This window comes from Rosa chinensis, chromosome 2 (assembly GCF_002994745.2).
Source record: "Rosa chinensis cultivar Old Blush chromosome 2, RchiOBHm-V2, whole genome shotgun sequence".
NCBI classification, from domain to species: Eukaryota; Viridiplantae; Streptophyta; class Magnoliopsida; order Rosales; family Rosaceae; genus Rosa; species Rosa chinensis.
The window spans coordinates 80,082,881-80,105,830 of NC_037089.1; the positions used below are offsets into that span (position 1 = coordinate 80,082,881).

A 22,950-nucleotide genomic window follows, 5' to 3' on the forward strand; every position below is an offset into this window, starting at 1 on the left:
AATGGCTGCGCTCAGCCATCAATCAAGTTCCTATGATCCTTACTATAGGAGCGAGTAATCTGGCCTGGCAGAGGTTGAAGAGTCTGAGGAAGATGAAGTAGCAACACTCGAGCTCACCGGAAATAAGGCATAAGCGCTAAAGTAGCTAAAGCTATGCAAAGAACTGGTGAAACTCAAGTCGATGGTCTTCACCAAACCTGAATTCGCAAGTTATACCTATGATGCGAATAAAGCTTATGAGATCTTAGATGAAAAGATAGCTACGAAGATGGTGAAGACCGACTTCGGGCCATTCCCCAAACCAGATCAGCTTAGGGGAAAGAAATATTGTAAGCTCCACAATTTGTGGAATCATAACACAGTTGACTGTGTCAGGTTGAAGGATCAGATCCAGATCTGGTTGAATAATGGTAGCTTATAGGTTGAAGCACCTGCAACAGCAGCGACACTGGTAGATTTGGATCCCTTCCCAGACTGGAGGAGGGAATCTCCTTGAAAGGACTATTTTTGGGTCCAACATCTCTTCCAACAAGTACAAGTAAATAAAACACTCGGAGTAGGGTGGAGCTCGATACCTTACATTACAGCAAAACCAATTCCCAAAAAGGGAATCGACTGGAGGATCCTTTGGAATATCACCGCATAGGAAGCGAGGAAAATAAATATGCAGCCAAAAGGTGAGGATCCAGAAAGGGCCACTAATGTCAGTATCGAAGGGGTGCATTACCGCTTTATAAAGGGAGCGATATAACGCACCCAATATAGGTTGCCCAAGGCCAACGTAAATACCATTATAGAGAGCAGTGGCCAGAGAATTCCAAGGCCCAGTAGGTTTGTTGGAAGAAGTGCAAAAGATAAATTTGCAAAGCCAGAATTCTAGGAATGCGATACCTCCTGTGTGGTCACGCTGGGTGTAATAATAGTCACGCTAGAATGGGTAGGATTTGCTGTGATGCCCCCGACCAGCCATATCCATTCTCAAAGGAAATTGAATGCCATCAAACTGACCATGCACATAGGGGTCAAAGTCAATGGGTAACCCCGTGATGGTAAGAACATCCAGCAGAGTTATGCTCATCTGCCCAAACCAAAAATCGAATGTATTGCTGGAAGTGTTCCATAAGAAATGAGCGGCGGCTAGTGGTGCATGGCTGGTATTATGGAGAAGACAGAAGCATAGATCGATGGTTTGGGTGATACCCACCGCATCCCAACGGGCCAAATCTCTCGCTCGGACCTCCTGATACCAAACATTTTCCTTGAGAACGATGGTAGGCCAGAAACCCACTTTCCTCCTTGGCCCCCAACTGCTAAAATCACCGGGCACCTGCCAAAGAGCAGCTATGGGGCGTCGGATGGTGTTAACGTTAGTGATCCGTGGGATATCTAGTTAGCTTTTAGAGAGAGAGAGCGAGAGAGAGTGACACAAGCGAAGTATAGTGGTTCACCTCCCGCCTTAGCGGGAGACTACGTCCACTTGAAAGCTTATACTAGTGTGTCGAGCCTTGCGGCCTAACAAGATTACAAGAGATGTAATGGGATTGGATGTAATGGAATGAATGGTGTTTAAGTGGGAGGAGAGTTCCTTTTATAGGTGAAGGAATGCTCTTCCTTTACATGGTTTTCGATGTGGGACAAGCAACCACACAATTCTAGCTAGTCCAAGAAGCATGTAGAAAGCCATGTTGTGGAGGCATCTTGGCAAGGGCGGGAACGTGGCTTCCCGGCGACGGATTTGCCTCTTCCAGATACCGTGGCGTAGCTTGAACATAGGGCTACAAGATGCAAGTAGCGGTTGGGCCTCACCATGGCTTGTGGGTGTCCCAAAGAGGGTGTTAATTATGATTGGTGAGATAGCAAACTAGCCTTGCTAGTAGAGGTATCTACAAGTCCCCGAAGTCCCCAAGTAAGAGGAGCTTCTTGGTTGGGGAGTTATACATATGATGTCACCAAGCATAAGTAACCGGGCGGTACGGAGCCCCTACAAGTCCCCGAACTCCGTAAGCAAGAAGGGACTCGTTAACCTGCACAACAAAGACAAAAAAATAGGCATATGTAGAATGCTCGTTGCATTGGGCAACAAATGTGAGTTGCGCTGATATGCGTTGGCATATATGAACGTATGGGGTGCGTGATACATGTTGATGTATACACGCGAATGGCGCCGAGTACGACCGATTTATGACGTACAAACTCGAGAGCGCGTATGGTCGTGTGAGCATATGGATTGCATATGATAAATGAAAGTTGTATGAGCGCTGCAAAGGTAAGCGTTTGTAACTCATGAACGATGACTGCGGGTACGGTTTGTGTCTGTTTGGTTTTCGGTCGTATTAATGGAACACGAAAAGAATTTGATTTGTCGCGGTCGGTAAACGACAAATGGTAGAAAAATTCAATGTTCCATTAACGTGTGGTGTGTCGAGTAGACATGAGCGTAAAGCTCGAGGATTGCCGGGAAGGCATGAGCGGAAAGCTTGTGAGAGGGAAACTCGGGGTTGCCGGGAAGGCATGAGCGGGAAGCTCGTGGGTGCCGGGAAGGCATGAGCGGAAGCTCGGGGTGCCGGGAAGGCATGAGCGGGAAGCTCGTGGGTGCCGGGAAGGCATGAGCGGAAGCTCGGGGTTCCGGGAAGGCATGAGCGGGAAGCTCGTGAGCGGAAGCTCAAGGGTTGCCGGGAAGGCATGAGCGGAAGCTCGGGGTGCCGGGAAGGTATGAGCGGAAGCTCGGGGTGCCGGGAAGGCATGAACGGGAAGCTCGTGAGTGGAAGAGCTCGTGAGCGGAAGCTCAAGGGTTGCCGGGAAGGCATGAGCGGAAAGCTAGTGGGTGCCGGGAAGGCATGAGCGGAAGCTCGGGGTGCCGGGAAGGCATGAGTGGGAAGCTCGTGAGCGGAAGCTCAAGGGTTGCCGGGAAGGCATGAGCGGGAAGCTCGGGGTGCCGGGAAGGCATTAACGGGTAGCTCGAAGGTGATGCCCTGAGGCATGAGCGTGACCGTTGCTAATTATGTTGGGCTGTATGTACAAGTCCCCAAAGTCCCCAGTCAAGGAGGGTGTTCTTGCGGGTTGATACCAAAGCGTAGCTTTGTGCCGTATATCAAGCATAATTAGTGCGAGTGCGTCGTCCATCTAGAATTGTTAGAGCGAACGCTTTTGCCCTTTAGGGTGGGCCCCTGCTAGGCCCTGCGAGGAGTCCCCCACTCCTGGCTATAGACCTCCGGATGGTCGGAAAATTGTTTGGTGAGGGGAGCTGCGCGGAGCAGAGGGTGTTGGGTAGCGAGCCCAATCTTAGATACCTAAGCGTCGGGGTTAACTGCCTGATCAATGGCTGTCGTGGGCTGTGTTAACTAGTCCCTAGCTGTTTTCTCGAAGGAGAAACTTGACTGCAATGCCGCGTAGCGGTCATTGTCATTATGAGGCATTGCCTTACCGCTTGGCGGTTGGTTGAAAAATGATAAACACATAGAGCAAGTAATAAAAAAATTTTGAGTGTCCCATACTTATTTAATTGGGTTGCAATTAAATAGGAGCATGGCATATGTGTCTAGCATGTACTTGTAGTGTGGATGCCAATAACATTTTTGCACTTTTGTAGATATGCTAAAGGATCATTGAGATTGGTATGTGAAGCATGGCATATCTAGTATGTGAGATCTAGTAAGTGTTGCCAAATCTACGAAATATTGTTGGCATGCCCAAAAGTTTATGGAAGCATATAAAAGCATATCAAGTGTGATATATTGTAGGCATGCTTAGAGGTAGTAAAAGCATGTGATTGGCATGACATTAGCTCAATTTGAAAGAGCGTAAAATATAAGATATAGTTACTTATCTTATGCCGATTTGGAGGCTAGCGGAGTTATCCGAGCATGACGCTCCATTGTTCCGGCAAAGTACCTTAGTCGAAAGGTGATGATTTCGCCAATTGGAAATGTGATCGGTGATTATATTTCCTTGTAACAAAATAGGCGATTAGTACACAAGTATGTAAAATCAACACTAGTATTTTGCATATATATTTTGCATATGTACTTTGATGAAATTTAAAGCAAAGTGTATAAGCGAAGTAGTAATAGATGGCAAAATGACATATTTGATTTTGTGCTCCAATATTCATTTCAATTTGGCAATGAAGTGTGCAAAGTGGTACGTTCAATAAGCCATCATGCACATATGCACAGTAATTCAAAATGTGAACCTGGTCAAATATGCATAGTTGACCTTTATAGCTAGTTCACATGTAGGCATGCTCTGTTGACGAAATTGAACCATGAATACTCACACGCTCCCTTGCCAGACTATATGGGACGAGTACGTACAGTCATGTGACTTAGACTCATGACCCTAGTTGTTAAGTGGCAGCATGCATCAGGAAAGACATGATTGTGATAGTGATGCCACAATATTGATGTGTACGCATAATTTAATCATCTGTAACCTTATTGGCAAAGAAGCCAAGCATGCATGATTGTTGGTTTGATAATTTAAATCAAAATATGTGTTTGTAATTGGCTGGAGAGCATGTAGTTAATAAAGAAGCATAAGCATACGTGTGACCTGCATATGTGGGCAACTGTATAATGGTATATGAAAAAGCAGAAGCACGTGGTGCTTGCGTCAGTAAGGAGAGAAGTATATCAAGGGAAACTTAGCTTTGCCACAAAGTTGAAGTCTGACACCCGAGACCCAAAATTGAAGGCTGTTTGTTGGCGAGCATTGCTTGGCGCTGCAGTGACCGCTGCTGGTGTTCAGCGGTCCGGTGATTGCTGCTGGAGCTTTGCGGTGATCGTTGTTGCTTGTCACTGTAAGTGAAGGTGTGTGTCGTCAATGATTGCAGCGGTGGCTTCTAGTGGTTGGCTGGGCTTTGCTCAATGGAGGAATTTTGGCTAGCGGAGGAGCAAGTGCAGCAGCGTGCCCAGAGGAGATCTCTGGGTGTCCAAAGTAAACTGGGTGCATTGGAAAATTAAAGCTCCGCCAGGGAGATTAAAGCTCCGGTGCATGTTCAGCAGTATATGTTCGGCGGAGAGATGATCGAAATAAGGTCAGCAGAGAAGCTGTGGAGGTTGCATCTGCTGGGAGTAGCTGGCGGGAAATGTACCGCTGATGGTGCTCTAGCGGAGCTTTGAAGTTGGGCGGTGAACAGTGTGGCGGAAGATTTTCCTTCGGAGAGGAGCAGAGATAAAGTTGATGCTCGGTTTTGCTTTGTGTGATTGCTAAAACATGTGGTACGGAGAGGAGCTTGATGACCGGTGGTATGTGCCGCTGGTGGAGCTGAGCGGAAGAACTGCTGCTGATGGAGATTAGCGGCGCCTTGTTTCCCACTGATGAAGCTTAGAGGAGAAGCTTGCACAAGCCCAGCGGACTAGTGCTCATGACAGCGGCAGCGGAGGTATCGTCAGCGGCGGTGTAGTGTGAAGCTTAGTGGAGCATGGCCAGCGGTGCTTGCCCGACGGAGATTCCGAGCGGAGGCTTGGTTCAGCGGAGCTTTGGCGGAGATGGTTCTTTGGCGGAGAACTCTCGGCGGAGGAAACTGTGGTCAGCGGGGGATGCCTTGGCCATGCCAGTGAGTTGGGACTAGCGGAGGCGCTGATGTAGCTGAGCGGAAGAGAGTTGAGAGTTGGGCGGATCACTGCTAGCGGCGCCCATCGCTGCTGTTGGCAGTGGTGATGTGGCACCAGACTGGTGGAGTCTAGCAGAGGTGGGAAGTTCGGCGGTGCACTTCCAGCGATGCAACCCGGACGAGGTTGCCCAGCGGAGCGGTGGCTGGCGGAACTCGGAGTTCAGCGGAACATGAGTTCGGCGGAACCGAAGCCTGGCGGAGCCGGAGCTGTGATGGAGACCGAGTTTGGTCGAAGAAGTTGGACGGAGCTGCAGTTGGGTGCGCAGCGGCGTTGCAGAAGTTCGGCGGAGCGGAGGTTGCCTGTGGAGCTAGGGCCAGCGGCAGCGTATGAGCTCCACCCCAGCGATGAAGTTCGGCGGATCTGCAGTCAGCCAGCGGACGAGCTGTGCAAGCCTTCGGAGCTGTCCAGTTGGGCGGAGATGCTGGCGGAGCAGAGCCGGCATAGAGCCGAGCTCCGGAGTTGCAGTGAGCAGAGGTAGTGCCGCTGATGGTTCTCCGGCGGAGCAGTCAAGTTGCTGGTGTGGTTGATCTAACGGGAAAAGTCGAGAATTGGAAAAAATGGAGAAGGGTACCCAGAGAAATTTATGGGTGGCCAGAGAAGCTTTTTTTTTTTTTTAGGTTCAGCGTTGACTATTTGAGCTGGCGCTGACCAGGAATTGACCAGCCCTCAAGGTGCAAATTTCTGCACATTCTGCTCTAGTTGATCATGTCTTGGCAAAAGTTGCCGCCAAGAAATTTTCAATTCAAACATGCATTCACTGGGAGCCAATGATGACTCAAGAATGATGATTGAAAGAGAGAGATGACCAATGATTTTAAAGTAGCTCAACGGAGGGAAAACTTTCTTTGAGTTCCGCTAAGCTAGCTCACGGTAGGTGACGAAGCCATTGTGTTGGCTTCCCACAGACGGCGCCAATGTTAACGTTAGTGATCCGTGGGATATCTAGTTAGCTTTTAGAGAGAGAGAGAGCGAGAGAGGGTGACACAAGCGAAGTATAGTGGTTCACCTCCCGCCTTAGCGGGAGACTACGTCCACTTGAAAGCTTATACTAGTGTGTCGAGCCTTGCGGTCTAACAAGATTACAAGAGATGTAATGGGATTGGATGTAATGGAATGAATGGTGTTTAAGTGGGAGGAGAGTTCCTTTTATAGGTGAAGGAATGCTCTTCCTTTACATGGTTTTCGATGTGGGACAAGCAACCACACAATTCTAGCTAGTCCAAGAAGCATGTAGAAAGCCATGTTGTGGAGGCATCTTGGCAAGGGCGGGAACGTGGCTTCCCGGCGACGGATTTGCCTCTTCCGGATACCGTGGCGTAGCTTGAACATAGGGCTACAAGATGCAAATAGCGGTTGGGCCTCACCATGGCTTGTGGGTGTCCCAAAGAGGGTGTTAATTATGCTTGGTGAGATAGCAAACTAGCCTTGCTAGTAGAGGTATCTACAGATGGGAAGCCCTTAATAGGCCATAGCATCATCTGGAAAACTATCGCAAGGTGTGGGACCCGGGCTCACTTGATTATCAACTCCACCAAAGCCCATCAGTCAACTTCTCTCCTCTCTGGTCTGACTTCTGCATCGAACACCCATGTTAGTCCTCCAGGTGAATGCGACTTTCTCGGTGATTTCATCTGCCTGATCGATAACGAATGGTTTCTTGGGTTCCATTTCTGGGTTTCTTCGGAAATGGAAGACGAAGTTTGGAGGAAAGAGAGAGACTTGAAACAGTTTGCTTCTGGGTTTCTCTAGAAAAGCAAGATAGAAGAAAAGCCTCCAAGAGAATCTGGCTAAGAGAGATGCGGTCTTGCTACTGAACGCTACCACGGTCCTGAAAGTGATCAAAAATATACTCAAAATGGTCAACTCAATTATCATGCATAGAGGTGACAAACGGGCCCAAGCCCGTTAGTGGCCCAGCACGACCCGAGCATGTTAGAATAACGGGCTGGGTTGGGCCTAGGAATATTAGCCTATTGGCCCGGCCCGGCCCGAGCCCTTAATGGGCCTGAGCACGAAATATTTGGGCCAGCCCGTTTCAAACACAAAATTTTATTTTATTTTTAAAAATATTAAAGAACCACAATGATGAGATTTAAATATTAGACCTCCTTATTTAAAATCTCATGACAATTCCACCAATGTTATTTCTTTTATGTTGTCAAAATAGTGAAGAAAAAAAACATTATATCCTTGTTTTGACATAAAGTATTTTTTCTAAATATTAAATATATGTTTATGAATAAAGACTAATCTCATAATAATACAACTATAGAATGAAGGAAAGAATAATATGATACTAAATCTTCATTATATTAATAAAGATTAATCTCACAATAATATACTAAAAGCAATATATTGAGTTTTTTTTTTTCTTTCTTTCTTTCTTGTAGTGGAATATAAAAAATTATTAGAAAACTAATCTTAAACAGCTAAGAATGAGAAAAATATTGTAGAACTTAATTTATTTGAATTTTCTAAATAGTTAAATAAAATTATTTTTATTTATTCAAATTAAGATTTTAAAATCGTGCTTTATAGTGGGTAGGCACGAGCACGGCCCAGCACGATATGGGCTCAAGCCATGGGCCCGACCGGGCTTAATGTTTAAGTAAATGGGCCGGCACGAGCCCGGCACGATAATAAATGGACCGACCCAAGCACGGCACGAAGCATGACTAGACCCGCTTAAAATGAGCCGGCCTGGCCCATTTGCCACCTCTAATCATGCATGTGGCTTTCTTGGCTCTAGACATTGTCATGCATATCATCAATTAGGCCATGGCCAACTTAATTATCAATTAAGTTGTGGCCTTGGAAAGCCAATCTGTGGCTTTATTGGTCAATTCAACTTCAATTCTTCACCAATGTTTCGGGGCCATGCTGTGGCTTTGATATATGTGGAGAAAACATCTACAACCCACGTTGCCTGAATGGCCAAAATAAATATTCTAAGTGGCCAATTTGTTATTCGCGATACAAGTTAACTCTTGTTTACAGTTATCCAGTTTCAAATTTCTTGCCAAAGAAATTTGTCTATGATGATACTGAACAATCCATAGAGGCATCTCGATATGATGCCTGGAAAGAGTATAGAGGCAAACAAATATTTGATATGCCACTCTTTGGTGACTCTAAATATGATCTCGATGTGGAGTCAATCTATGATGAATATGATGATAATTATTATTTGATTATCAGTTCCAAAAATCATATGAAGGAGTTCAGGTTCTTTGAAGCTCTTGATATGGAGAATTCAGACCAGCAAGTGGTCGAATGCAAAAGCCAATTCGTGGCTAATTCTACAAAGATCTATGACATGGTAGTCGGCAACAAAGCCAATCTATGTTCATCCTCATCTCCAAAGTTGCAATTGAAGATCATGCTGCACCAACCAACAAGGATACTTAGGGGGCAAGATTACTCCTCCTACAAGCCAAACTTCTTCCAAGTCTTTGACGCGAAGTATCCGTGTTCTTTTCCTGCAAGCTCTTACAAGAAGGGTTTTCATGCTATAAATTTTGATACATCGGAGCTTGGAGTGAAGCATAGATGGCCTCCCCCATGATCTTGTAGAGAGCAAACTGTCATCTACTGAGAGGAAGCTAAACATCAAGATGAGGAGCTGAAGTGATGGAACAGAGACTCAAACTCAAGGAAATTTCTCCTTACTCGAATCTGCTTCGAGGAGATTTCTCCTCAAAGAAATATTAGAAACATTTTAAAGGTCTTGGGTCCTCATTAAATCCAGCTTAAGGAGAAAGTTAGTGAGTGTTCACGAAGAACTTTTTCGCCAAGCTCAAAGAGATTTCTCCTCACTCAGTCTCTCTTGAGAAGATTTCTCCTTACTCAGATCTTCCTTAAAGGAAATAGTCAGAAAATGTTAACGAAGAAAATTTGTTCGCAAGGAACACTTCTCCACTACACCTTGATTTGTGGCTCAGATATTTTTAGAGATTAATTTATTAGCTGGGCCAGTGAGTGGCTCTAGTTGATAATTAATTAGTCATTATTCCATCTTGAGAATTGCATCTGAGGCGGCGGTGAAGAGATGGCATTGCACCTTTCTTACAACCACAGGGCCAACGTAGTGGCCTGATGTTTTTTAATTAAACATGATTAAAACGCATGCAGTTTTAGATGCTAAAGTTGCAGCAAGTATGGTGGGTTCAGTTGGTCACATGTCATGGTGTTGATAGCCATGACTCAATCATCCTCTTTAGCATAAGATTCGCGAAGGATTAAATGGCAGTAAACAGTTTGCTATTCTGCATCTTATTTCGCCAAGTACTATAGGCCTTGATCAAACTTGATTTAGCCAGCGAAGCAGCTCCAACACCTACATTTGAGAAAATCAACAGAGAGCCAGCGAACAAGGCAGATACTTGCTGCTATACACATGGCGAAGCTACCACCAAGGAAGAGAAGGATCCTCATTAGCGATCAAAAGCAGTCTCCTTCGCATGGAGGGCACGCTAAAGTTTTGATCTTCTACAACCTGCCCAAGTTTCGCCAATTCACTGCATATCAGATATCAGATACACGGGGGGCAATAAAGTTGGCAAAGAAAGCGTTAGTTCATGACAAAGGCAATTCAAATTGTGGCATTCAAGCTTTATGGCCTATTTAGAGGCCTATATAGAATCAATCAAGTAATTTCAGTCAAGCCAATACAAGTGGCTTTGGAGCAACGACATTATAAGAGCAGTGCTGATTCAAGACCTCTTTAGTCAAGACGAAGACCTTTGACTTCGAGGTATGGGGGGCAATGTTTGAACCCAAAATGAGCATTTTGGCCTGACAAGGCGTGTCTTGGAGAAATTGAGCCAATGTCAGTGGCTCAAGCTATATATTGTCAACAAGTTCGAAATATATTATTTAGAGACTAAATAAAGCCTACCTGCAGAATTATAGAAGATTATGCAAGCTGCAAGAAAAGGCACACCCATGCGAATATTCATACTCCATTCAATTAAGGAATATGGCATGCACGTGGGGAAGCATTCAACTACATTTCATGGTGGCCAACAGGGAATATGTCATCATGATTCCATTAGTGCTTAACCCATCATGATTCAATTAGTGCTTAAGTGCTTAACCCATCATGATTCAATTAGTGCTTAAGTGCTTAACCCACCATGATTCCATTAGTGCTTAAGTGCTTAACCCATCATGATTCAATTAGTGCTTAAGTGCTTAACCCCAAGGTTCTAAAAATCGCCGTAAGTGGCGCCTAGGCGCTAGGCGCAGCCACCCCATTCTGATTATGGTCTAGTCGATCGAGCTAGGTGCTGGGCAGAAAGTCGGCCTCCTAGGCGGTGATGGGCGTTGCTGGGAGGTAGGTGATTAGGCGTTTCGGTGATATTTTTTTTTTCAAATCTTCGACAAAACCAAATCCTAGACCCAATCACTCGCCGCACAGCCCCTCTCCCTCTCTCCTCTGAGTCCTCTCTCACGGCCTATTCTCTCTTCGATGGTGATGGACTGACGGTGGTAACTGGTAAGTCTGGGTTTATGGGTTTGTGTTTTTCACTCTTCAATCTTCATAGTCTTCAATTGATCAGTCTCTTACTACGACTGCGTTACTGGGTTTTCAATTTTCAGTCTTCCATTCTTCAAGCAGCAGAGTAGACGTCCTCAAGAGTCAAGGCTCAAGCAGATTTATGGTTCTTGAAGGCTTGAAGGTTGGGTTCAATCGATACTTCGATTTCAGTTTTTGATTTCAGATTCTTGAAGCTGGTTCGATTTCTGATTTCTGGGTAAGTTGCTTGGTTACTCACTTTAGTTACAGACTTAAGGATTCAATTTCAGATTTGGATTTCTGGGTAAGGCTGGGTTCAATCGATACTAGTTTTCCATTTATGGGTTCGATTTCAGTTTTTCCAATTTTGTTCATACTTCATAGTTGTTAATTTTGTTATTACTATCTCATCTCTCTGTGTTTGTAATTACTGATATGCTGTCCCTAGAAAAGTAGTTGGAGTTTATTGAAGATTGATTCAATTGATTTCTTGTCATGCAGGCCATGCCCCAGCTCACTAACAGATCAAGGATTCCAAATATTGTGGATCGCGTGATAAAAGATACCATGGATTTAAAACACTATGTTGATACTCCTAGACATGTTTGTTCTTGTATGAGTTGCTAAGTTGAATTTATTACAATATGAACAGGTTGCTGCTGTGGCAGTATTTGTTTTGGAAACTCATACTGCACTCCTGGACAATATGAACAGTTCGCTAATTCAACTCATACTGCAGTCCCACAAATAGTATATGTACTTTACTCCTGGACGTGTTTGTTCTTGTATGAGTTGCTAAGTTGGATCTCGGAGGGTCGCTGGGAATTACAGACCGCATACCCTCTGTTTGAGCCAAACCTTCCCACTGATAACCTGTGCTGTATAGTCAAGGCTACATATGGTCACATTTCTTGTTGGTGGACAATGGTCTGAAGTGGTAGTTAGCACTTTAGTGTTCTACCCATCCTTTTGTTGTATCTTTTTCCTCGAAGGATTTAGTTAAAGGAAAGTTTTGATTGAAATAAATTTATGCTCAGTGTTCCATCTATTTGTAAATTGAATCAAATTGAATGTAGGAGTTTCATATAATACTTTTTATATTTTTATTTATATAATTATATGTTATAAAATAAAATTAAAATTAAAAAAAAAAAAAACCGCCTAGTCCCCGCCTAGGCCCTTGGGCGCTAGTCCCGGGACTTCCGCCCGACTAGCGCTTAGCGTTTTTTAGAACCATGCTTAACCCACCATGATTCTATTAGTACTTAACCCATCATGATTTGATTAAGACCAACCACTGTGGCCTGGTAGCCTATATATGGAGGCTACGACGAAGTAACAAACATAATTCATCAATTAATCTCTACGATTATCCAAGCCTCTCCGGAGCAACCCCCTCTCCTTCCCTTACCGGTGACCACACTCCAATCCCAGAATCCTTAGGAGTCGACTGTCAGTGTCACCAAACCCTCTGTCAAAGTGCTTCGGTCCTAGTCTCCTCGGGAGCCGACTGTAGTATCGCGACCACAACGGTTATGAAACCAGCTAAGCAAGGGTAATGCCTTTCCAAACCAACCAAGCTAAAGTCAGGCTTTAGCAAGTTCTCTCCACTTCCCAGTAATTTTCGCTCTGCTCGATCTGTGACGTCTAGTATCGATTGTGTGATTTTGAAGAAGCTTAGCAAAAGTCCTCACCGCAAGGCACAAAGAATCCCATGACGAGGCTAGTGCTCTCCTCTTCCACAATCGCTCGAAAGAAGTCAGGTCAAGGGACACCCCCGACGACCGCACCCAAACGGTGCTGGCACGCCCACGCAGAAAAGAGATTGTTGACCATCTGCAACAAAAATGGAGCCAAACACTTTGACCCAAGGATGCCTCTGGAGACATTAAAGAGAAAGTACCAATGACTCGGTAAGGTAGAAGGAGATGAATCCTAATGAGATCCTAACTCTAGTGTGTAGAAGAAAACAGAGAAAAGAGAAAGAAAATACTAAGATGAAAAGATAATTCTTCGATATATTCATAAAGCTTGGCCAAGCCAATACATATAGATGCTAAGGTCTCAAATTGAACTGGACAGCTGTCCATTCCAACAACTGATCCAAACTCCAAAGCACACATGATCCTATGCTTGACAGCTATAGTGACACCTCACACCCATATTCTTACCTAAACACAGTAAGAAACAACTAGATAATAATTCAGTAACAAAGGATGAGATGGGGATCTCATCATCCCACCACCCTTGCAAGGACCAAACTCAACCCTTGAAATCTGGAAATCGCAGCTGCAGATTGTTAACATCTTCCCAAGTAGCATCTTCCTCAGTACCGTTCTTCCACTGCATCAACCACTTAATCACCGGAGCATTCCCTAATTTAAACATAGCTCTATCTAACACTTTAGCAGGCGACCAATTCACTTTGTTAGAGTCAAATTCAGGAGGCAAGTGAGGAGAAGTGATGACAGACTCACCCAATTTCTTCTTGAGCAAAGAAACATGAAAAACAGGATGAACTTTTGCAATAGGAGGTAGCTGCAACTTATACGCCACTTTCCCAATCCTTTCTATGACTTGGAAGGGTCCAAAGAACTTAGGAGCTAGTTTGTGTGACTTCCTCTTTTGTACTAACTGTTGCCTATAAGGTTGAAGCTTGAGGAACACCCAATCCCCCGCATTGAATTCCCTATCTGTGTGATGCCTGTCATAATATGTCTTCATCCTTTGTTAGGCCTGAACCAAGTTTCTTTTGAGAGATCCCAAGAATTCATCTCTATTTTTCAACATCTCATCTACATGATACACAGAGGTGGTGCCTGGAATGTATGAATGCACTTGAGGAGGAGGAACTCCATACAATGCCTAAAAAGGACTCATCTTGATGGCTGAGTGGTAAGTGGTATTGTACCACACTTAGCCTAGGGAAGCATCTCAGGCCACCTACTCTTCTTTTGCTCACATATCACACTTCTCAAGTACTGCTCTAGAACTCGATTCAAGCATTTAGTCTGACCATCACTTTGTGGGTGGTATGCAGTACTCTTCCCCAATTTTGTACCTTGTAATTCAAAAAAACTATTCCAAAAAGCACTGAGAAAGACTGGGTCCCTATCACTGATTATATGTTATGGCATTCCATGCAACCTGAAGATTTCTTTCACAAAAAGCTCAGCTATAGACTTAGTTGTATATGGATGATTGAGAGCAATAAAGTGGCCATATTTTGTTAACCTATCTACTACCACTAAAATAGAAGTTTTACCGTCAATTTTTGGGAGTCCATCTATGAAGTCCATTGAATTAGCAGTCCACACTCCTTCTGGTATAGGGTTTGGTTGAAGTAGACCAGGAAGTGATAACGACTCATAGTAAACTTGCTGGCAAATAATACACTCGGAAACAAAAGACTTTACTTCTTTTTTTATGCCCGGCCATAAGAAACTTCTCAAAATTCTCTTATAAGTGCACAGCCACCTTGAGTGACCACCTTCCTTACCCCCATGAAATTCTTGCATTATTTTCATTCGCCATCCATATTTTGCAGGAACAAAAAACATGCGTCTGTAAAGCAGCTTCCCGTTATCGATTGAGAAATGCTTAGAACAAGCTGCTCCTTGTCCCAAATGAGCAATAAGTTGCCTTGTCTCCACATCAGACCTGCAAACATCAACAATCTCTCACATATAATCCAAGACTTGTCTGGAAATTCCCATCAATTGCTTAAGCACAACTTGCCTTGAGAGAGCATCAAGGATAGTATTGTGAGTTCCAGACCTATAAACAATGCTGTAATCATACCCAAGTAACTTCAATAACCACTTTTGTTGGGAAGGAGTAGTGATACATTGGTTCAGGAAATACTGAATTGTTCTATGATCTGTGACGATATTGAAATGATTACCAAAAAGGTAAGGTCGCCAATGTTCCACAGCAAACACAACCGCCAAAATTTCCTTGTCATAAACACAAAGTGCCAAGTGTTTAGGAGCGAAAGACTTGCTTAAAAAAGCGATTGGATGTCCGTCTTGAGAAAGAACAGCTCCCAAACCTAACCCTGAAGCATCACACTCAACCACAAAGTCCTTAGAGAAATCAGGTAAAGCAAGAATAGGTGTAGAAGTCATGACCAATTTAAGATCCTCAAAAGCCTTCTTTGCTCCAGGTGTCCACTGAAAATTGTCCTTCTTAAGCATATTAGTCAATGGTTTAGCAATCACACCATAACCCTTGGCAAATTTCCTGTAATACCCAGACATTCCTAAAAAACCTCTCAACCCCTTCAAAGTCGTGGGCTTTGGCCAATTCCTAATGACTTCAATCTTTGCTGGATCTATGGCTACTCCTTGTGCAGAAATGATGTGTCCCAAATATTCCACTTGCGTAGTTTCAAATGCACACTTGCTTAATTATCTTGATCTTCAATTCATACTCCGGAAACTTTGAAAAAACCAAAGCTAAATGTTCCAAATGCTCCTCCAAGGATTTGCTGTAAATAAGAATATCATAAAAAAAAAATGAGGACAAACTTCCTCAAATAATCCTGGAACACATCATTCATTAGGGATTGAAATGTAGAAGGGGCATTAGTGAGGCCAAATGGCATCACTAAGAACTCATAATGACCCTGGTGAGTTTGAAAAGTAGTTTTTGGAATATCATTAGTGTGCATTCTGATCTGGTGATAACCCGACCAGAGATCAAGTTTCGAGTAAATCACATACCTATGTAACTCATCCAAAAGTTCGTCCACTACGGGGATCATAAATTTATCCCTCACAATTTGAGCATTCAGGGCTCTATAGTCCACGCACAAATGATTACTACCATAATTTATCTTGACTAATAGGACTGGAAAGGGAAATAGACTATTGCTAGGTTGTATTACTCCACCAACCAAGAATTCTCCACAAATTTTTTCTATTTCGTTTTTCTGAAATTGAGGGTAACGATAAGGTCTCACATTGATCGGAGAAGATCCAGGAATGAGTGTAATCTAATGATCATGTAGTCTATGAGGAGGTAAAGTGGTTGGCTTGTCAAACAAGGTGGTGAACTGATTGATTAATGCAGCAATGTTTGGATGTAGGTTATGCTGTAATTCCAACTGATCTGTTACTTCTATCAGCTGTATGAACATAACCTCCTTTTGTTGTTGAAGTAACTTTGTCATTGCGGTACTATTAACCATAGTTATGTCACCCGATAGCAAACCTTGTAAAAAATGACTCTGATCACCAATAGTAAACTTCATAGTCATCTTCTCAAAGTTCCACACTATATCACCCAATGTTTTAAGCCAAGAAGTGATAGGACCCGCCCCGGATTTCACCTTGAAATCCTAAATAGCCCTGCGGGGCCCACCTTAGAAGAAATTCTACCAAAAATTTGGCGGAACTCCCTCTAAAAGTGGACTACCCAAAAACCTGTAAGAAGACATTTACACTTCTAAAATAATCCGCCCTTAATCTTCTGGAGCCACCCTGCTCCCCGTATCACAACATCTCCAATTTACAACAATTCTAAACGTAAGAATATTAATATCATGGGTTATCAGAGCAATCTAATGTACAGACGTACAAGATGATAAAATATAAGATAAAGAACCGATACTTTTATAATGCGGAAGCTATGACAGCTATGCCTCAACCCCAAGTACGCTCGACCTCAAGCTAAACTGGCCTGCAAACTGAGCATTTAAAACCGAAGGGCTCAGGGGAAAACATTTAAAATCTGTTAGAGTGAGTGGACGAAAATTAAGTAATTTCGAATGAATAAGTACAACTTAATGCTTTCCTAAGTTATTCTCTAAAACCTCGCATGCATTAACAATCTTAGAAATACTTTCAATCATCAACTTTACTGCAATCTCTTAAAATCTCATCCTCAATCCTTTTTTTTTAAAACATCATTTTCAAGAGGTTCGTTTGATGACTAGAAAGGACTGTTGTCTAGTCATCTCATGCCATCTGGGAGGGACTGCCACCCAGATGACGCATCGGAAGGGACTGCCAACCGGAACAGGAGGTGGAGGATAGAAGGGACGGCCAACTAACCACAGGTAGTGAGAAGGGACTGCCAACTACTACCTCATGTCACCTGAGAGGGACTGACAACCCGATGAGGCATCGGAAGGGACTGCCAACTGGACTATAGTCTGGAAGGGACTGCCAACCAGACTATTACCTAGAAGGGACTGCCAACTAGGTAATGCATGCATGCGCTGACTGATAAGCTCCTCAATAAACTGGAAACAACCTCTTTCAATTACTTGCTTTCGGAAAGAAACTCGTTGTTACTTCAATAAAACATTAAAAATTCACCGAAAGCATAACTCAGGATTATCTCACTAAATCAAACCTCAATATCTCAAAGCATCCTCGAAAGCATAAATCAAATACTCTGTAAATTAATAAATGTTTTCGAAAAGAAAACTCAATCTAACTTCAAGGCTGATAAGTGCGGAGCTCAAAACTCAATAAATCTCGATAATTCAATCATGCTCAAATATTTGCTAAATCCTTCGTACTCGTATATCATCATAAAAACTTATATTCGAAATCAATAATGCTCATAATATTTTCTGAATCAGTCACTTCCCGAAAATCATTTCCCAACTCAATAACTCATAAATAATTAGCTTGAAAATCTATTGAAAGCCCTCGGGAAGGAAATCCACTAAAAATCCCGTAACTCATAGAGCATAATAAATCTCAAGAAATCAAGCTCATAAAGTCATAATATTCAATAATTCAAATAATAAATTAAACCTCAATCGGAAATTAATAATATACTGCATGCACATTTAATTTAAAATAAATGTCCACTCACAGTACTGTTTAGGCGACCATACTCCCATACAAACGGTTTCCTTCGTCGAGCAGTAGCTCGGTATGTCGTCCTGTACACAATTATAATTTGTGAATAACAATCCGGAAATTAATTACCATTCCCACATCATATCCTCATAAATCACCTATCCACTTCTTCTTGGATTCAATCCAAACTTTACCACTATTACCAATTCATCGATTAAGTATTCCAAAGCGGAAACAAGGGAAAATACGAAGGTCGGATTCCCATAATCGACACCTGTCTCACTAAACTTCAAAAATTCCTAATCCATAACAAATCACTCCCAAATCCACCAAAATCACATTTACAAACTCTACAACAAATATAGGATTTAACTAGCTTAAAAAAAACATCATGTAAATCACTGTTCATACACCGCACTATTCACCGTCGCCCTATTCATGCGGTGGCCAACTCCTCCTCCGGCCACCAAATTTCATCCACAGCATCATCTCAACATTTCCAATAACTTTCTCAACTGTGACAAAGTCAGAAAATACCTTGAAGTGGCCGAACAATTAAGCACTCTGAAGTATAGTGAAATTTTCCAATTATGCTTTCTTCCTCCGTGCTTCGATCAGGGTTATGAAACTTGGCGAGCATGAAGAGTGGTTTAAGACGCTTCTAATGGACCTGATTTTATGACCGGAGGTGGCCAGAAATCGGCTACAGTAAAAATGTTGACTTCTATCTCCACATTTCCGGCCAAATTGCCGTAAACAACTCCCACCTGCGTGTTAAGGAGGAGGAGACGAGTCTATCGATGCTCGCAGCTCGCCATTTGGTGGCCTAGAGGTGGTGGAAGAGAGAGTTGCAGAAGAGAGAAAGAGAGAGTTGCAGAAGAGAGTCAGAGAGAGCACGGGGGAAGGAGAGAGAAAAGAAAGAAAAGTTACCCGGCTATAGTAACTTTTTAAATTTATACCAATCTACCATAAACAGTAACTTTCATATTTCGCTTATAACTTTCGCATACGAACTCCGATTTTTACGAACCAAGTATGCATGCGCTCGGTTTAACGTCCTCTACGACTTTCATGAAGGAAATTTTCTCAAATTTTGACCCAAACAAAAAGTCAACTTTTAGGGCCACTAAAAGTACTAAAACTATAGTAAAAGTGAAAGTAAAGATCGTTCACCGTCCAAGTGACTAGTAAACCGGTGAATTCGTGTTCGGGACGTCACAAGAAGCCCCTAGGAGAACCTCACAACCATTTACGGGAAGAACAAACACCTTAGTGTCAATGGTAGTACCTTGTAACTCCATCTATAATTGCAGTTTTCCAGAAGTACACTACAAGAGAAAATGTCATCGGCGACAACCCAAAGTTGTTGTAAAAAGTCTAAATTTCTCGCTGAATTAAAAATGCGACGACTTTGGGTTGTCGCAACCAGTTGTCGCCTTATGTGTTTTACTGATTGTCAAAAGCGACAAAATTAGACAGTTGTCGCTTTTTCAATATGCGACGCATTTGGTTCCTCGCATATAACAAATTGTGAGACACACAAGTGTGTTACTAAAAACTATATGCGAGACTTTATATTTGTTGCTATTTTTAATAAATGAGACTTCGTGTACGTCGCATATTCCATATGCAAGGCTTGGGTGTTTGTTGCATTTTCAATAAGCGACGCAATTTGTTCCTCGCGTATGACATATTGCGAGACAAGTGAGTGTGTTACAGAATGCTATAAGCGAGACTTTATGTTTGTTACAATTTCTAATATACGAGACCTCGTTTACGTTGCATATTCCATTTGCGAGGCTTATATATTTGATCAAAAATTTATATGCGGGACTTTTTTTTGTTGCAAAAAGTAACTGCGAGGTTTCATTTTTGTTGCATATATTAATATGCGACACATGTTTTTTTGTTGTAGAAACTTATAAGCGAGGCTTCTTGTTTGTCTCACATAATTTCGTCGAGGAACTAATTGTGTTGCATATTGAAAAAATGACAACCCTGTAATTTCGTCGCTTTTGACAATCAGTAAAACACATAAGGCGACAACTTGTTGTGACGATCCAGAGTCGTCGCATTTTCAATTTAGCGAGAAATTTAGACATTTTACTACAATTCAGGATTGTTGCCAATATCTTTATAAAGATATGTCAAATTAGTATAATTGTCGAAAATATAAAATGCAAGATTAAATATTTGTTGAAAAAAATAATAGGCGAGATCGCATATAATGCTGCATATAATGATTTGCAACATATGCAAAAGAATCATTGTTTGTTGCGAATGACTTCAAATGAGGCTGGATTGTTTGTCTCATTTGATAATTATTTATTTAAAATTTTCAGAATAATTTGAATATTAAAAAATTTTAATTTATTAATAATAATCAAAGACTTATTAAATCATAAATCAAATAGAGTTTACAAAATTCAACCCAAAAATAATAATAGCTAATAAAAAGAAAAATTGTTTGCCAAGACTAACTAAATCCTAAACTAAAAATGACTGAAAATGACTTTTTGAATCACAAGTCTTCCTCCAAATCCTCTGTTTCCGAATTATCTCCATTGTTTTGGACACCGTCTTCATCTCTTCCAAAGACATAATCAGATAAAAAGATAAGAAGACAGAAACTGAAACTAACATATATCAAACCCTCGTTAAGGATAAAAAGATAAAAAGATAAGAAGACAGAAACTGAAACTAATATATATCAAACCCTCGTTAAGGATAACAAGTGACATATGTATTCACATCTTTACCTGAGTTGTGAGTTATAGGATGTTGATTGACTTGTGGCTCTTCAAATGGCAATTGAGTTATTGTGGCTGCTGCATTAGAAGTTGCTCTCAGGGCTGGTTGTGATGGTAGTTGAGAAGCAGATTTGGATGGTACCGTCTTGTTGTTGCAGTAGCAGGCTTCCTTATCATTTTTCTTCGGCCAAGTTGCAGAGATTGAGACGACATCTGCAACACATGACAAAAAGGAGTTGAAATAATAACATGAGATAAGCTAAAACAAATGATCTTGAAAACTACAGTACAACAGCAAGCAATAAGGAACATATTGTATTCAATGATCGAGAACTCAAGCTTTAGTAACATGAGTGAATTTCAAGCATATGTACTGGTGATCTAAAATAATAGTTCTTGAATTAATGTTGCAGATTTGAAGCTTAGGAATAAGAAGATGGATTGCCTTAGCAACGAACCAATCTCCAACTTACTATAGATCCTCATTCTTTGTTGTTTCATCAAGGACACAATGACACATACATACATACACATTAATGAAACGTAACCACAAAATCCATAATTAAATTCTAACGCTTAAGATTGGGATAAAATCTGCTGTCCCTAATACCCTATGCCAAACCTATCCCTATGCAGTCATTGGTCCACAAAGATTAAGCCTATGCATTCATTGGTCCACAAAGATTAAGAAAATATTTTCTTAATCTTTTGTTCCATATTTTATTCTTTGTGGACCAATGAATGCATGGGGACTAGTTTGGCACAGTGTTTTTGGGGACAGCAGATTTCATCCCCTTAAGATTCTAAATCACATTAATGTTTATACACATTAATTCTAAATCACATTTCAAATGCTTAAGATTACAAGAACCTGAGAAGTTGGATTTTTTTTGTTTTTGAACACTCAACATAAAAGCTCTGAATATAACAACAAAGCCACATTCACACAGGTCTAGTACAGGAACAAATATAAACACATCAGAGGTGCTTCAACTTTTCAAACTAAAATTATAGAAACACACCACAAGCACATAGCAATTTTAAGAACAACAATCTAACTGGCTAAACATGGATGATATAGGTACTCAATACTCATCTGGAATACCAGTAAAGAAAAGAAATCAGGAAAGGAAAGAAAGACCAATAAGCATCTATAAACAGTAAGAAAATTTAAGGAAAAACCATCATGATAGTTACATAAAGAACTAGGCCTGTACATAAAACATTCGAAAACTTCTCTTCAAGTTAAAGGAGTTTAACTCACAAACTAGTAACAGCAACATCAAAAAGAAAAGAAAGGAATGGGACAGAACACTCAATTCATGTTAATTTGCAAGAGGCATAATTAGTTTTTAGTCTAAAGTCAATTATGCACAGACTAGAGTTTAGAGAAAAGAAAAGAAGATTTTCTTGTGATAATCCATATCAAACAAACAGAAGGACATGCATGTAGGTGGAGATTGAGCGAGTCAAAATGGCAATAATTTTTCAGATTTTATATAACAAGAAATAAGAAGAAGAAGACTAAAAAGGGAGAGAAGGAATCTGGAATTCTAGCCAGATCGATATCACCAATTGACAAGCCAGAGCAGACATAATAAAAACTTAATTGAAAAATTGGCTGCACTCACATACAAAGCAGTTTTCTTGCTTCGGAAACATGAAAACCAGAAGGTTAGAAAACATTAATTTTGAACAATAAGAGACTTGGGTAGATCCAAATCAGACAATAAGAGAAAATCTACCGTTTTGGTGGATGTGTTTGAAACACCTTCAATCTGCAATTCCACAGAAAAGAAAGAATCAAAATCAAGAAACAAAAGAAATTCAAGATTACAGAAAGAGAAAGAGAAACCTGTTACCAGCAACGTCAGTCAAGGAGAAAGAACTGAAAACAAAGAGAGAGAAAGTCAGAAACAATACAAACCAAAACCCAGAAAGAAAGAAAAAAAAACTTGATAGTTTGCAACAGACCCTTGATCGAGATGAGGATTGAACAGAGAAGTTGATGTTCTAATGAGGCGGCTTTGTTCCCTTTTATATTTGTCCATCTCTTTTGGGTTGAGAAGAATCCTAAATAGGACTCCTCTCTTTTCTCTCAAAATCCCTCCTAATTTTCCCGCTTGTTTGAGAGAGAAGAACAGGAAGGATAGCGTGATAAAGATTTCTGTGAGTGCGCGGCGACTGTTGTACGAGAGAAGAACGGGAAGAAAGGGTTGAGTATGTTATCAAGTTCCTTTGAAGGATAA

General features: G+C 41.7%; 1 protein-coding gene across 3 annotated transcripts; it reads right to left on the bottom strand.

Moving 5' to 3' along the window:
* Positions 1-20,382: 20,382 nt before the first annotated feature.
* On the bottom strand, positions 20,383-22,950 carry LOC112189865. 3 transcript variants are annotated; one of them, XR_002932121.2, is made up of 5 exons: positions 22,676-22,950; positions 22,564-22,589; positions 22,447-22,479; positions 20,711-20,914; positions 20,383-20,539 (listed from the first exon to the last, which is right to left on the bottom strand). XR_002932121.2 is itself a non-coding variant. In XM_024329240.2 (3 exons), exons 1-3 carry the CDS (start codon positions 22,385-22,387, stop codon positions 20,439-20,441), a joined length of 360 nt encoding a protein of 119 aa, XP_024185008.1. In that variant the 5' UTR covers positions 22,388-22,402; the 3' UTR covers positions 20,383-20,438. The 3 variants fall into 3 exon arrangements, 1 of the variants encoding a protein (XP_024185008.1); XR_002932120.2 differs by lacking the exons at positions 22,564-22,589; positions 22,676-22,950 and having other exon boundaries at positions 22,447-22,526; XM_024329240.2 differs by lacking the exons at positions 22,447-22,479; positions 22,564-22,589; positions 22,676-22,950 and adding an exon at positions 22,333-22,402.

Coding starts and splice junctions, on each gene's coding strand:
- LOC112189865 (XM_024329240.2), bottom strand. CDS start 22,387: ATGTTTTCTAACCTTCTGGTTTTCATGTTTCCGAAGCAAGAAAACTGC. Junction 20,915..22,332: donor GCAAGAAAACTGCTTTGTAT/GTGAGTGCAGCC, acceptor CATGTGTTGCAG/ATGTCGTCTCAATCTCTGCA. Junction 20,540..20,710: donor TCCTATAACTCACAACTCAG/GTAAAGATGTGA, acceptor TGTCTTTGGAAG/AGATGAAGACGGTGTCCAAA.